This window comes from Phacochoerus africanus, chromosome 8, assembly GCF_016906955.1.
Source record: "Phacochoerus africanus isolate WHEZ1 chromosome 8, ROS_Pafr_v1, whole genome shotgun sequence".
Lineage (NCBI taxonomy): Eukaryota > Metazoa > Chordata > Mammalia > Artiodactyla > Suidae > Phacochoerus > Phacochoerus africanus.
In genome coordinates this window covers 36,218,506-36,231,957 of record NC_062551.1, presented here as the reverse complement: position 1 = coordinate 36,231,957, position 13,452 = coordinate 36,218,506, and the positions used below count along the sequence as shown (strand labels likewise).

Below are 13,452 nucleotides of genomic sequence, written 5' to 3'. Positions count from 1 at the left end.
TCTGGCAAGTGGTGTCAGGCTGCCAGGACTCCTCCTGCAGCCTGTTCCCAGTAACCACTGGTTTTCAAAGGAGGGGAAGTCTCTCTCTGTTTTGAACTTTGACTTAGAGTTTGGCCAGTCAGACTGCTTTTTGATCGAAGCCAGCCTCCTTATGAAAGTCTCTTTGGAAGTCGGTTTAAATTTACATGCGAAACAGTAAGACTCAGTCTGACCTGGGAGTTCCTTTTCTTGTGACTTACTGGGTGGATGACGCCAGAGGAAATAAAACAGGTGATTTACACACCAAAGTCTTCCAAAAATATCATTATTCCAGATAACGCCCCTGATGTCTTTGGGTAACTTTCAACAAGTCACTGAACCCTTTTTGATAGCTTCCCCATCTGTAATATATGAGCAATAGAGAAAAAATAGCCATTCATAGCTTATCTGGATCTAAATGCGAATGACTTGAGGAGTAATTGCTATTTGTATTTCCCAGTTGTTGTCTGGAGAACGATTTCTTTTTCTTTTTCTTTTTTTATTCTTTTTTAGAGCACTATATTTTTTTATGTATTTTTTGGCTGCATTCTTGGCATGTCAAGGGTCCTGGGCCAGGGATCGAACCCGAGCCACAGCTGCAGTCTACATCTCAGTTGAGCAACGCTGGATCCTTAACCTACTTGTCACAAAGGAACTTCCGTGTTTCCTTTTCATGTACTTGTTCACTCAAAACATCAGATATTGAAAGCTGTGAACGTCAGGAAATTTCTCGGAGCAGTTTTCATATTTTTAAAAAACAGCACAGGTGTTTGCTACACCAGGCAGGTTTTGGATATTTAGTGAGTTACCCAACTTCAGACATAGTTTTTCATCTTTCCCGTGTTTTTCGTCTTCTCCTGTGTGGTAGTCAGACCCATAGAGTTCAGCAGGCGGGGAGGGAGTCCTAGAAGTCACCTCCTCCCGCTTGGCTCCCAGCGTAACTAGCCTGCTTGAATTACAGTGGTTACTGTAAACTCCTCTTTGGTGAGTAAATGTCACTGTTATAAAATAATCTTTATATTTACCTCCCTCTCATTTTCTCATTCTGCCCTATACATACACCTAGAATCTAAGTATACTCCCTTTCTTGTACAGCCCTTCTGGCATTAAAAAAAAAAAAAAAAAAAAAGGCTGTCATCCCATAAATGCTCTATTCTTCAAGTTAAACATTCCTATTATCTTTTTATCATTCCTCTCAACCTACTTTAAAGACATTTTACTCTGCTGATTAGTCTTTTTCTGAGTGATTCCTCTAATGTCAGTGTCTCTTTTAAAATTAAACATCCAGAATGGAACTGAGTATTTCAGATGTAGCCTAAATAGCTCATGATATAAGAAGACCACCAATTGTCTTATTCTGACTATATTATTTTATGACTCTATCTCAAGATTTTTAGCTTTTTTAGGTTATCCTCTTTCCTCTTGCACTTAGAGTTGCCTAATACCTTTAGTTCTCTTGCATGTGAATTTCTGCTACGCTTGGTCTATTCCATTCTGTATTTATACAGTTGAGTTTTTTAAAGCCCAAATGTAGAAGTTTGCAGTTAGGGACTTTTTGTTGTTGTTGTTGTTGCTTTTGGGGCCTGCATATGATGGTCCCCAGGCTAGGGGTTGAATCAGAGCTACAGCTGCCAGTCTATGCCACAGCCACAGAACACCAGGTCCGAGCCACATCTGCGACCTACACCACTGCTCACGGCAACCCCAGATCCTTAACCCACTGAGCAAGGCCAGGGATTGAACCCGCAACCTCATGGTTACTAGTCGGATTTGTTTCCGCTGCACCACAACAGGAACTCCCCGTTGTGGATAGTTTAATATACAAGTTAGTGTCAGCTACCGTTGCCGTACATTGTTTTTTTTTTTTTCATCTTAATTATCATCAAGTACGTGAGTTTTATATCCTTTAAAAATTGGCATCTTCATGATCATCAAGTCAAGGGAAGAAACATCAACCAGTTCTTATTTGGCCCTGGTAACTCTTCCTTTTTTGGTTTAAAAACTCTAATTAGGGGTTGATGTGTCTGTTTTCTTTCAGTCAGCTGTTACTATTACACTGTCTGCATTAGTTCCTAGCCCGTTACTGTTCTAAACATCTTAGAAAAAGAAGTCTTTCGTTGTTGTCGATGTCCTTATTATTTTTGGCCAGCTCCAATGCATTCTGAACTTCCTGGTACCATTTCTGCATGTTCATGCCATTCCTCTGTAAGCTTCCTCCGGCCCTCCTCTTTCATCTTTTGTCCAGACCCTTTAATCTGAGCTCATCAGATAGTTGTCTCAGAAGCTACATTGGGTTTTTGTTTTTACAATTTGGTTTGTTTATTTTTAAAATGCCTCCCTATTTTCTTTTTTACTGAAATTACATGCACTTGTGTAATATGGGCTTTATCCTTATATCTCCTGTTCCTTTGATAGAAATGAGGTTTTTTTTCCTTTAGAGTGTTTAGCTGAGAACTTTTGTCTTTTCTCCGAACTTAAAAAATCTGCTTCCTCAGAGTCTCGAACATATGTCTCACTACCTAAACCGGTTTTTTCAGGTAAAACTGCCTTCTCTACCTGATGTGCTCCATTCAAACCCATGCAGAGTCCGGTGGCCAAAAATGATTGTATCATGTAAAGGTTTATGAAGTGGCTTATGGCATTGGAGTCTAAGATGAAAGTTTTTAAGACATCTCTGCATTGGAGTTCCCATCGTGGCTCAGTGGTTAACAAATCCGACTAGGAACCATGAGGTTGTGGGTTTGATCCCTGGCCTTGCTCAGTGGGTTAAGGATCCGGCATTGCCGTGAGCTGTGGTGTAGGTTGCAGACATGGCTCGGATCCTGCATTGCTATGGCTCTGGCGTAGGCTGGTGGCTATAGCTTCAATTGGACCCCGAGCCTGGGAATCTCCATATGCCGCGGGAGCAGCCCTAGAAAAGGCAAAAAGACCAAAAAAAAAAAAAAAGGCATCTCTGCATAACCACATTTAGAACCATTTTCCCCAAATTACAGTGCTTTTATCCTTAGCATACTTCTTTAGAAGTCACTAAATGAGACACATTTAGTGAGACTACATTGACTAGGATAGTTAGCACAGTTGCAGATGGAGACTAGATTTCTGCCTCAAGGTATGTTTCGCTTTAGTTGGGAAAAAGTTCTCTTTTTCTGATTCTTACAGCAATATTTCAAGTATAATAAATTTATCAGACTTTTCTTAAGTTGAAAAATTTTAAGAAAGCTCTTACCCATATCATCAAGAGATAAATGATGTTTAACATGCTGCTAAATTTACGTTGGCAATATAAGTTGAAGAACCAATCACTCATTTGTGAGTATAGGGTCGTAGTTCAAGCTCTTCTGTATAAAGGGAAAAGTTGTAGCTGGAAGTACTATTGAATATGTAAGAAATAAGTGCGCTTTATCGAGGAACTTTCAAAGGTGAGGAGGCACGTACTCAAGAAACCGTAAGAACTTTTCAGCATACACTTCCTTCACTACCGTACAGTTGTTGATGCCACTGCTTCTCTCTATTTTTCCAGGGGGTGTTTGACCAAAAATGAAATCTTTTTCTTTGGCGACAGGTACACCAGAGAGGCGGGGGTCCGCTCTCTGGACAGGAAGCTGGGGGCCATTTGCCGAGCTGTTGCCGTGAAGGTGGCAGAGGGACAGCACCGAGAAGCCAAGTTGGACCGTCCTGGCGTGGCTGAGGGAGAAGGTCTGTGACCTTGGTCTGGTGCCCCCAGGCTTGGCGGCTAGGAGGGAATGGTCTGAAAATCTGGATGTGGAGGGGTGGGGGGGTGGTCCCTGGAGCAGTGGCACATACTCTTCCACTGGTAAATGCATCCAGTGAGCAAATCATACTCAACAGTTGATGTATTTTTATCAAGAGGATTCTCATCTACAAATAGGAAGGGGATTTAGCAGGAATAATACTGGGGTATTAATGCTTTAAGGATGTATTTCTCCAGCTTTGTAATGATGGTACACTTTATGTTTAGGTTCTGGTGTTCTCTTTTTCCTTCTGATCAGATTGTTAGGGCTTTTAATATTGATAGCCTAGAAAGTTACTACAATAAAAAAAAAAAAAAATTCCCCAAGCTGTCCAGGTACTGCAAGGGCAGATATCTGGATATCTGGATTCATGTGTAATTATTTGTTTTTCTCACACATATTCTTTAGTACACAATTAAGATGCAAATTTAAATTGTTTTTACTTAGAAAAATAATTGTGGAGGTGGTGACAGCGAAAGAAAGGGAAGGGAAGATGATGAAATGCGGACATTTCCTCTGGTACCCGGTTACATGTTCTAACTTCTTGCCCCAGACATGCTGCTGCACGGTTGCCAAAACTGCTCTAAGAAACATCACCAGAATAGTAGAGAACCGAATATTTCTTTTATAGCAAAGAGATTTATTAGATAGTCCACGGTTTCCATAGCTCTTTCTACATAGGAGTTTGATGGGTATAGTTAAGAACCATAATTTGTGATAGGCCAGTGAAAGAGATGCCCTGAAACATCTTCCTTGTTTTTCCTTCTGTTGCTCAGCAGCATCCAAAGAGTAGCCTTTGCTGACCTCCTGTTCCTGGGATGTGCTTCACCCCTGCTCACTCTGTGCCTAGAAGCTCACTGGTTCATTTCTCCAAAGAGCAGACCTCCTACCTGCTGCTGAATTGGGGCAGGGTGGTACCCTTGTTATGTGGGGTAGAAATGGGGTCCTAAAACTCTCAATTGTTTTCTGCACAGACTTAATAATTCCTTGTCTTTAGTCCCACTTCTCCCCCATTTTTTCAGGGGTCCCTCAGATTCCTGAGGCTTTGTAGAATTTTGTGGATCCCCTTCCCCACACGCACCTTCGCAGGCATTTCCCCTTTTTCTAGCCTGCTAAGTGCTGATGACTTCCTGCCTGTCTACCTTCTCTTATCCAAAAATGTTGTTAGCATCTCCTATCTTCTTTCTTACTCTTTTTGTTCTTGTGAGTTTATCTTTCGTTTTTGTTTTGTTTTTGTTTTCTTAATTGTAATTTTAGTAGGCTTTGGAGAGGATATTTAAAGATAAGCACACTGGGAGTTCCCTTCGTGGCTCAGCAGAAACGAATCTGACTACAATCCATGAGGACACAGGTTCGATCCCTGGCCTCGCTCAGTGGGTGAAGGATCCAGTGTCGCCGTGAGCTGTGGTGTAGGTCGCAGACATGGCTCGGATCTGGCGTTGCTGTGGCTGTGCTGTAGGCTGGCAGCTACAGCTCCAATTGGACCCCTGGCCTGGGAACCTCCATACGCTGCGGGTGTGGCTCTGAAAAGACAAAAATAAATAAATAAATATAAGTGCATGTTTATATATCAGGCCACTGTTTTCAGAAATCTGAATTTTTAAAAAGTTCCCCAGATAAGTGATAGCTTATTAAGATTGGCATCACTGGTGTAGCTGACAGGGACAGTGGAGAACTGAGGTGTTTTTCTCTTTTTTCCCCTTTTCTAAATGCAAGACCTGGATCCTTGTGAACTTACCCTTTTCATTCTTAGAACTGTCCCTTTGTGCCGTGGCCTCCAGCACCTGAGCTGGTGTTCTTTGCTTCTTATCTGTGATATTGTAGAAACGGAGAGAGTGAAATGGGTTTATCCTGTTAACACGTTTGGAAATTTGTGTTTAGGATTCAGATGGTGTATTTTGGAATTTATATTACTACATTTAGAGGGATTTGATATTAAAAGAAACTTTCCATAGTTATACAATGCTTAGTGTTTATATGTAACATTCATTAGCATATTTCTAATAATGTCTACAGTCCTGTTAGCTATTTAAAGATAACCCAGAAATAGTCAAGAACTTGTTCAACAGCTTAGGACTGTGTGAGAACATGTAGTTGTTTCATGGTAACATTTATTTGCCTTTTTTTTTTCCTTCCTTTTTTTCTTTTTAATCCGTGATTCACAGAACAAATCCTAAATAATAACATAGTTAAACAGATTTGGGTGGTTAAGATATTACCTAGGACAGGAGTTCCCATCGTGGCTCAGCAGAAACAAATCTGACTAGTATCCATGAAGACACAGGGTCCATCCCTGGCTTCACTCTCAGTGGGTTAAGGATCTGGCCCTGCTGTGGCTGTGTCATAGGCCAGTGGCTACAGCTCCAATTGGACCCCTAGCCTGGGAACCTCCATATGCCTAGGGTGTGGTCCTTAAAAAAAAAAAAAAAGAAAGAAAGACCTTACCTAGGACATCCATATGAATAAATAATTAGGGTAAATACCTGTCTCCTGAGAGGGTAATTTTGATTGTAGTTCTTTTTAGAGGCATGTGCACTCCAAGCTGGGTCCTACTTTGTAAGATACCCTTGAGTTACTGTAAGTGACTCTACTGCACATTTTAGTAAGCTAATTATGAAATATCTCAAGCAAGCCAAAAGAAAACTTCTCTTCTTCTCTCTTAAGTTTTCATGCCACAGAGTTCAAGTGGAGCTAGCTTCGTGACTGCAAGTTTCTCATTAAGAAATTAATTATTTAAAATTAGAGTATGAAAGAGAAGTTGTTTTAGAAATTTCAAGTCATGCCTTGAGGGAATTATTTTTAATGTTGAAAATATTGCTGGACTTAGAGTCACTGCCAGGAAGAAAAGTAATTTCAGGCCACAAGCTTTAAAAACAGGCAGAAACCGCCAGCATATCGAACAGGCTTTCTGGAGTAGGCCCAGAAATCCTGGTCTGTGAACAGTTGTCTTTGTATTTGTGGGGTCTTAACCGGCAGTTAAACAGAGCAAATGACAGAATTTAAAAGGCGGGTGAGATTTCAAATTGATTCCTGTCAGAGGAGGAGTATGCATGGTCTGGGTCACTTATGAAGTAGGGGAATTATTTCCTCAAAGCAACGCTCCTGTGGTTTGCTGTGGGTTATTGGTGTTTTCTGAATTGCTCTCTTCTGTGTGTTATTGGTTTTTTTTGAATTGCTCTCTTCTGTGTGTTATTGGTGTTTTCTGAATTGCTCTTTTCCTTCCTGGGATATTAGTCAGGTTGAAAGATAAAAGTTTGTGGCCGAAGTTTCACTCTGCTTCTGCCTGCCTTTGGCCAAGGACACAGATGTTCTGTGTATTCAGTGTTGCAGACTCGGATGCTTCTCTCTGAAGAGTTAGGCATATGTCCACTTGTTCAAGTATTCAGGAACCATATATGTGTCCATTTAATATCTAGTAGGATTTTTTCCCTCAAAAATAATCCTAAGCAAGGATTCGCAGTCTAGCCGATCCTTATAAAGTTTCTCAGAATATGGGGCACTCTCAATTATTTTTGAAAGATGGTAGTATTTATTGGAGAAGCTACATTAAATTGAATGTACCTCCAGATGTTTCTTCCTCTTCTCAAAGAAGGCATCTGGAAAATGGGTTTAAAAAAAGAAGCAAAATGAACAGATTTAACAGTGATTGATGAGATGTGTTAGATGTCATTATAAAGAAGCTTTTTACATGTCACTGAAGGTAATAGGTACGTGGTTATGTTATGGAAATCTCAGCTAAGCACTTAAAGGAAAATGAATTATAGTAAGTGCATGGGTACTTTGGGCCTTCGATGAAATTTCCATTGGCAATATCATACATGGTTTCAAGAATGACTGTGTCGGGGGAGTTCCCGTCATGGCTCAGAGGAAATGAATCTAATCTAATCCTAATCCAGAAGGACACAGGTTCGATCCCTGGCCTTGCTCAGTGGGTTAAGGATCCAGGGCATTGCTGTGGCCGTGGCATAGGCTGGCGGCAACAGCTCTGATTGGACCCCAGCCTGTGAACGGCCATATGCCGCAGGTGCGGCCCTAAAAAGAAAAAAAAAAAAAAATGACGGTGTCTCAGGTGGTCTTGATACGTGGTAGTGTGAATCCTCCAGCTTTGTTTTTCTTCAAGATCACCTTGACTGTTGTCAGCCTGCCAAATATCCATATTAATTTTAGAATCAGCTCGTCAGTCTCTACCAGTAAGTAAGTAAATAAATACGTGAAACCTTCTGATTGTGAATGCATTGACTCTATAAATCGGTTTGGGGAGAATTAGCAATTTGATATTATCAACTCTTCCAATTTAAGACTAGCTTTATTTACCTAAGTCTTAATACATGTTTTTAAGTGTGTTAATAGTTTTCAGTGGCGAGCTTTTGCATATTTTTTCTTTAGATGTATTCTTAGTTAATCTTTGTATGTGCATGTATTATCATAAATAGTATTTTTTTTTTGGTCTTTTGTCTTTTTAGGGCCACACCCCGGGCAAACGGAGGTTCCCAGGCTAGATAGAGGTCTAATCGGAGCTGTAGCTGCCAGCCTTCTCCAGAGCCACAGCAACGCCCGATCCAAGCCACATTTGTGACCTACACCACAGCTCAGGGCAACGCCGGATCCTTCACCCACTGAGCAAGGCCAGGGATCGAACCTGCAACCTCATGGTTCCTAGTCGGATTCATTTCCACTGTGCCACGACGGGAACTCCCTAAATAGTGTTTTTAATTTTTCATTTGCTAACTTTTTTGGTTTCTAGTGTATGGAAACACTGTATTGACTGGTATCCAGCAGACTTGCCAAATTGCCTTCTTAATTCCGACTGTGGATTCTTTTGGATTTTCTTTATATACCGTCGGTTAACCACAAATGCAGATAGTGTCAGTGTTCACTTTTTCCTTTCTGCTCATTATACCTTTGATTTCAGTTCTTTCCTAATGAACTAGCTGGGCCCTCCAGGAAGATGTCGAGCGGAAATAGTGGGAATAGACAAAGGATGCAGGGCAAAAGCCTACAGAGAGTTACCAGCCTCTGCAGCCTTTGCTTTGTACCTTTGGTTCATCACCTGATTGACTGTTAGAAAATCTCAGTTGAGGAGTTCCCGTCGTGGCACAGTGGTTAACGAATCCAACTAGGAACCATGAGGTTGCAGGTTCGATCCCTGGCCTTGCTCAGTGGGTTAACGATCCGGTGTTGCCGTGAGCTGTGGTGTAGGTTGCAGACGCGGCTCAGATCCCGCGTTGCTCTGGCGTAGGCCGGCGGCTACAGCTCCGAATAGACCCCTAGCCTGGGAACCTCCATATGCCACAGGAGCGGCCCAAGAAATAGCAAAAAGACAAAAAAAAATTAAAAAAAAAAAAGAAAATCTCAGTTGAGTAGGATTCGCAGTAGCTCTTTGGTTTGATGGGTGTGGTTCCTAAGTCCCTTCCCAACGTTCCCCAGTAAACACTAAGTCTCGCCTGTTGGACTTGGTGCACAGATGCATCTTTATAACCTTAGCTATCTACTTCCCAGTCTGCAGGAAAATAGAAGCTGCAGATTGGAAAAGGGCTAAATGGTTGGGTGGTATGAGTCATAAGCAGTAGGATTTGATGTCAGTGAAAACATGCCTCTCCTCTCAGGATGGATGCCTGGGGCCCCTGCTGACCACGAAATAGTGGGCTGGCCAGACCACAGATGTAACTCTAGGACAGTTTCTGTAGTTCAGTCCAGATCCCGGTTTGACAGAGTTGCATTTTGACATGTATTGTTTCTCTGATATGTGTGCCTTTATGTAAGACAGTGAAATCAACCAAACAGTGGCAGACGGCAGATAGTAGCCTTAATTTGGGGGTATATCCTTTCCAGACAACTTCACAGTTAAAAATGCATCAAAATGAAATAGTCAAAGTTTACAGCACTAGTTCTCCCTCATTAATTGTAATTCTCCGGGTCACCATTCTTGGCTCTCAGCAAGAATATGCTGGCTGGAGAAGAGGCATCCTGCCTGTTGCTGGGCTTGGGGGTGGGGCCTGCAGATGCCGAGGGGAGAGCCTCTATCTGATGGACCTTCCTTGGGTCCAGTTCTTGGGAGGAATCAACTTCTGTCCGGGCTACTTTCAGGGCTCTTTGTTGTGGCTTCCTGCCATTGACTTCTCCAGCCCTAAGCATGCGTGACAATGGTTATTTTAAGCATGGCTCCTTTGTAACCAAAACAGGAAGCTGTTCCTGCAGGAGAAACAAGTGCTTTTGATCCTTTCAGCTCTTTTTTTTTTTTTTTTTCCTCCAACTAGTCTCCAAATCTGAAGCCCATCCATTCTCTTCTCTGATGTCATGAATTTCTTTTATTAATAGAAAATACTATATATAATGTTTTCAGGAAATAGCCTCTGAGCTTTGTGTAGCTTTCAGCAAAATTGTTTGGTCTGTGACTTCTTGGAGCAGTCTTCTAATCGCTGTAGGATCTGTCCCGTCATTTTTTTGATTTTTACATTCTTCAATGCTGTCTAACAAATTGCCCCGAAACTTATTAAAGCGGTTAACAGACATTTATCATCTCACTGTATCTGGTGGGTTGGGCATCCAGGAGCGGTTTAGGTGGGTAGTTCTGGCTCCAGACCTCTCATGAGGTTCTGGTCAAGCTCTTAGCCAAGTGGAGGTTCCAGCTCAGGGAGGGGATCCGCTTCCAAGCTCGCTTAGGTGGCTGTTAGCCGAAAAGCGTTCTAAGACCTGATTCCAACGTGTGTGTGGAAGCTTCCCCACGTGGGCAAACAGTTCTGGGATGCCAGCTGGATGTCCAGGAATTCAGCTCAGCTCTGACACTCCCACCTGGAGACAGCATCAGATTCTACCGGCAAAGGGCTCAGCCTCCAAGACTGCCCTCTACTCAGAGGTTAGTCCCAAGGTTATGTTCCCTGTACATCTGGCCAACTGGCTCAGATTGGAGGTTCGCACGACCCCTTCCTTGGGCTTGATTAACTTGGTGGAATGGCTCAGAACTAAGGAGAGCCCCCCCTTTACGCACCAGATTACCAATTTATTATAAAAGGATATTAAAGGGTATGAACCAATAGGGTGAGGTCCCGAACAAAGGAGCTTCTGTCCTCTCGGAGCCTGGGCCTGGCACGCTGGCACTGGGAGCTCTCTAAAGAAGGACCAAAAAGCCATCCTCTGGGGTTTTAATAGAGGCTTTATTACATAGTCATGATTGACTAGATCATTGGCCAGTGGTGACTGATTTAGCCTCGAGTCTCCTCGCAGAAGTGAGTAGGTGGGGCAGAAAATTTCAACTCTCTAATCACCTGGCAATTAGCACCCATCCTGGGTTAGGGTCAGGGTTATTCCCATAACAGAAGACACCTTAGGCGATCCGTCGTGGCTCAGCAGGTCAAGAACCCAATTATCTCCGTGCGGGTGCAGGTTCCATCCTTGGCCTCTCTCAGTGGGTTTAGGAGCAGCATGAGTTGCAGATGCGGCTCCGCTCCAGTGTTGCCCTGACTGTGGTTGTAGGCAGCTCCAATACAGCTGCTAGCCTGGGAACTTCCATGTGCCTCGGGTTCAGCCATAAGAAGAAAAAAAAAAAAAAAGACACCTTCAAAACTCTCAACATTTGAATGTTCTAAAGTTTTGGGGAGCTGTGGGCGAATGTATATGAGAAATATAGTTGGTCATCTGATTGTGTACTGCTTATAAATCACAGTATCACATAGTGACCTCAGTTCCTTGCGGTCTGTTGGCAGATGTTCAGTCTCTCACACGTAGGCCCCTCCCTAGACTCAGGACTAGCTGTTGGCTTCCCTTGAGAGTGCTGTGTGAAAGGGAGAAACAGAGAGCCCGAGACTGAAACTGTCACCTTTTATAACCCTCGCTCCAGCCACATCCTGTTGGTCACACAGACTAGCGCTGAATGTAGAGACGGTGCCACAGCTGGATAGCAGTCGTTGGGACCATCTTGATGGCTGAGCCCTCACAGGTTGTTTTTTGTTTTTTTTTTGTTTTTGTCTTTTGTCTTTTTTTTTTTTTTTTTTTTTTTTAGGGCTGAACCCGCAGCATATGGAGGTTCCCAGGCTAGGGGTCCAATTGGAGCTACAGCTGCCGACCTACACCACAGCCACAGAATGCCAGATCCGAGCCATGTCTGCGACCTACACCACAGCTGATGGCAACATCGGATTCCTCAACCCACTGAGCAAGGCCAGGGATCGAACCCGCATCCTCATGGTTCCTAGTCGGATTTGTTTCTGCTGCGCCACGACGGGAACACCTGTTTTGTTTTTACTTAGGTTATTATACATTTCATTTGTATGAATACAACCCCAGTTTCTGAGGATTGAAATCATGTGTTTAGAGATTTAAAGAAAACCGGTGGTTTGGATTGTTAATAGAGAGCGGAAATTTCTTTTCTTTTTTTTTTTTTTTGTCTTTTTGCCATTTCTTGGGCCGCTCTCACGGCATATGGAGGTTCCCAGGCTAGGGGTCTAATCGGAGCCGTAGCCACCAGCCTACGCCAGAGCCACAGCAACTCGGGATCCGAGCCGCATCTTCGACCTACACCACAGCTCACGGCAACGCCAGATCTTTAACCCACTGAGCAAGGGCAGGGATCGAACCCGCAACCTCATGGTTCCTAGTTGGATTCGTTAACCACTGCGCCACCACGGGAACTCCAAAAGCGGAAATTTCTGTGCTACAGGAACAGTTAAGAATAGCTATCTAGGAGTTCCCTTGCACAGTGGGTTGGCCTTGTCCCTGCAGCAGCCTGGGTGGCTGCTGTGGTACAGGTTTGATCCCCGGCCCAGGAACTTTCACATGCCTGAGTGTGGCCAACAAAAGAAAAAAGAAAAGCTGTCTAACTGTTGGGTGGGCCTTCAGGGGAGAAGAACTTATTAACAAAACCCACAAGCAAATTCCTTAGTAACAACTGAAACAATCTTTGTCAGCTGTTAATGTGGATCTTGTTGACATTGTCCTTTTTTCTTTTGTTTTGGGTTCATAAGAACTTTGTGAGCCATTTTTAGCGAAACAAGGATAATTGAGTGGTTTCTTATGACTTGTTTCCAGTTCCATGTAAAGATCCTCAAACATTTTAACCTGAATCCTGTATCTTCCTTTCTGGCTAGAGTTAGAACAAAAAAAAATGAGAGAGTAATTTGTGTGCCTCTGAACCCCAAAACCACAGACCAGCTACTTTGACTATTTATTTTAGATTGTTACAATAGTACGCAGAAGTCAGATTTTTAGTTTCTGAAGAAATGCCCCGTGACTGTTGTGAGTGGTCTGTGAATGCAGTGTGACAAGCCACAGTTTTCACATTGTTACAAGGCCTGAATCTCACTTGGCCTCCATCTTCCTGATCTTTAAGAAGAACGACTTTGAGAATTCTTGCTTCTCCTTACAGCATTTACTAATTTCAAAGGCTGTAGCAGTTCAACAGTCAGCGCAGTTTAGACCCTTTATTATCAGAAGGACTTTTCTAAGCATTTTAAGTTTGCGCTGTTGAACATCCATCCACCAAACTCGAACCGATTTCACATGAAAGACCCAGTTTGCACAGATAGGGCTCAGAAGTTTTGATTCATTTTTGCCTGTTGCGTATTTTTTCTTTTCCATCTTTAGAGTTGTACCCCCTTTGTAATTATTCAAGTACAAGTGATTTACAGTGCGGTGCCAGTTTCTGCTGTGCAGCCGAGTACCCTGGTCACACGTGTATATACATACA

At 42.8% G+C, this 13,452-nt stretch overlaps 1 protein-coding gene across 1 annotated transcript in view; it reads left to right on the top strand.

The window, feature by feature from the left end:
* The window catches only part of LONP2 (lon peptidase 2, peroxisomal), a 90,260-nt gene that overhangs the window by 52,566 nt on the left and 24,242 nt on the right, over positions 1–13,452 (top strand). The window contains exon 11 of the mRNA XM_047792129.1: positions 3,581–3,714. Within this exon, the coding sequence (XP_047648085.1) occupies positions 3,581–3,714 (134 nt within the window). The remainder of the gene's footprint in view (positions 1–3,580; positions 3,715–13,452) is intronic.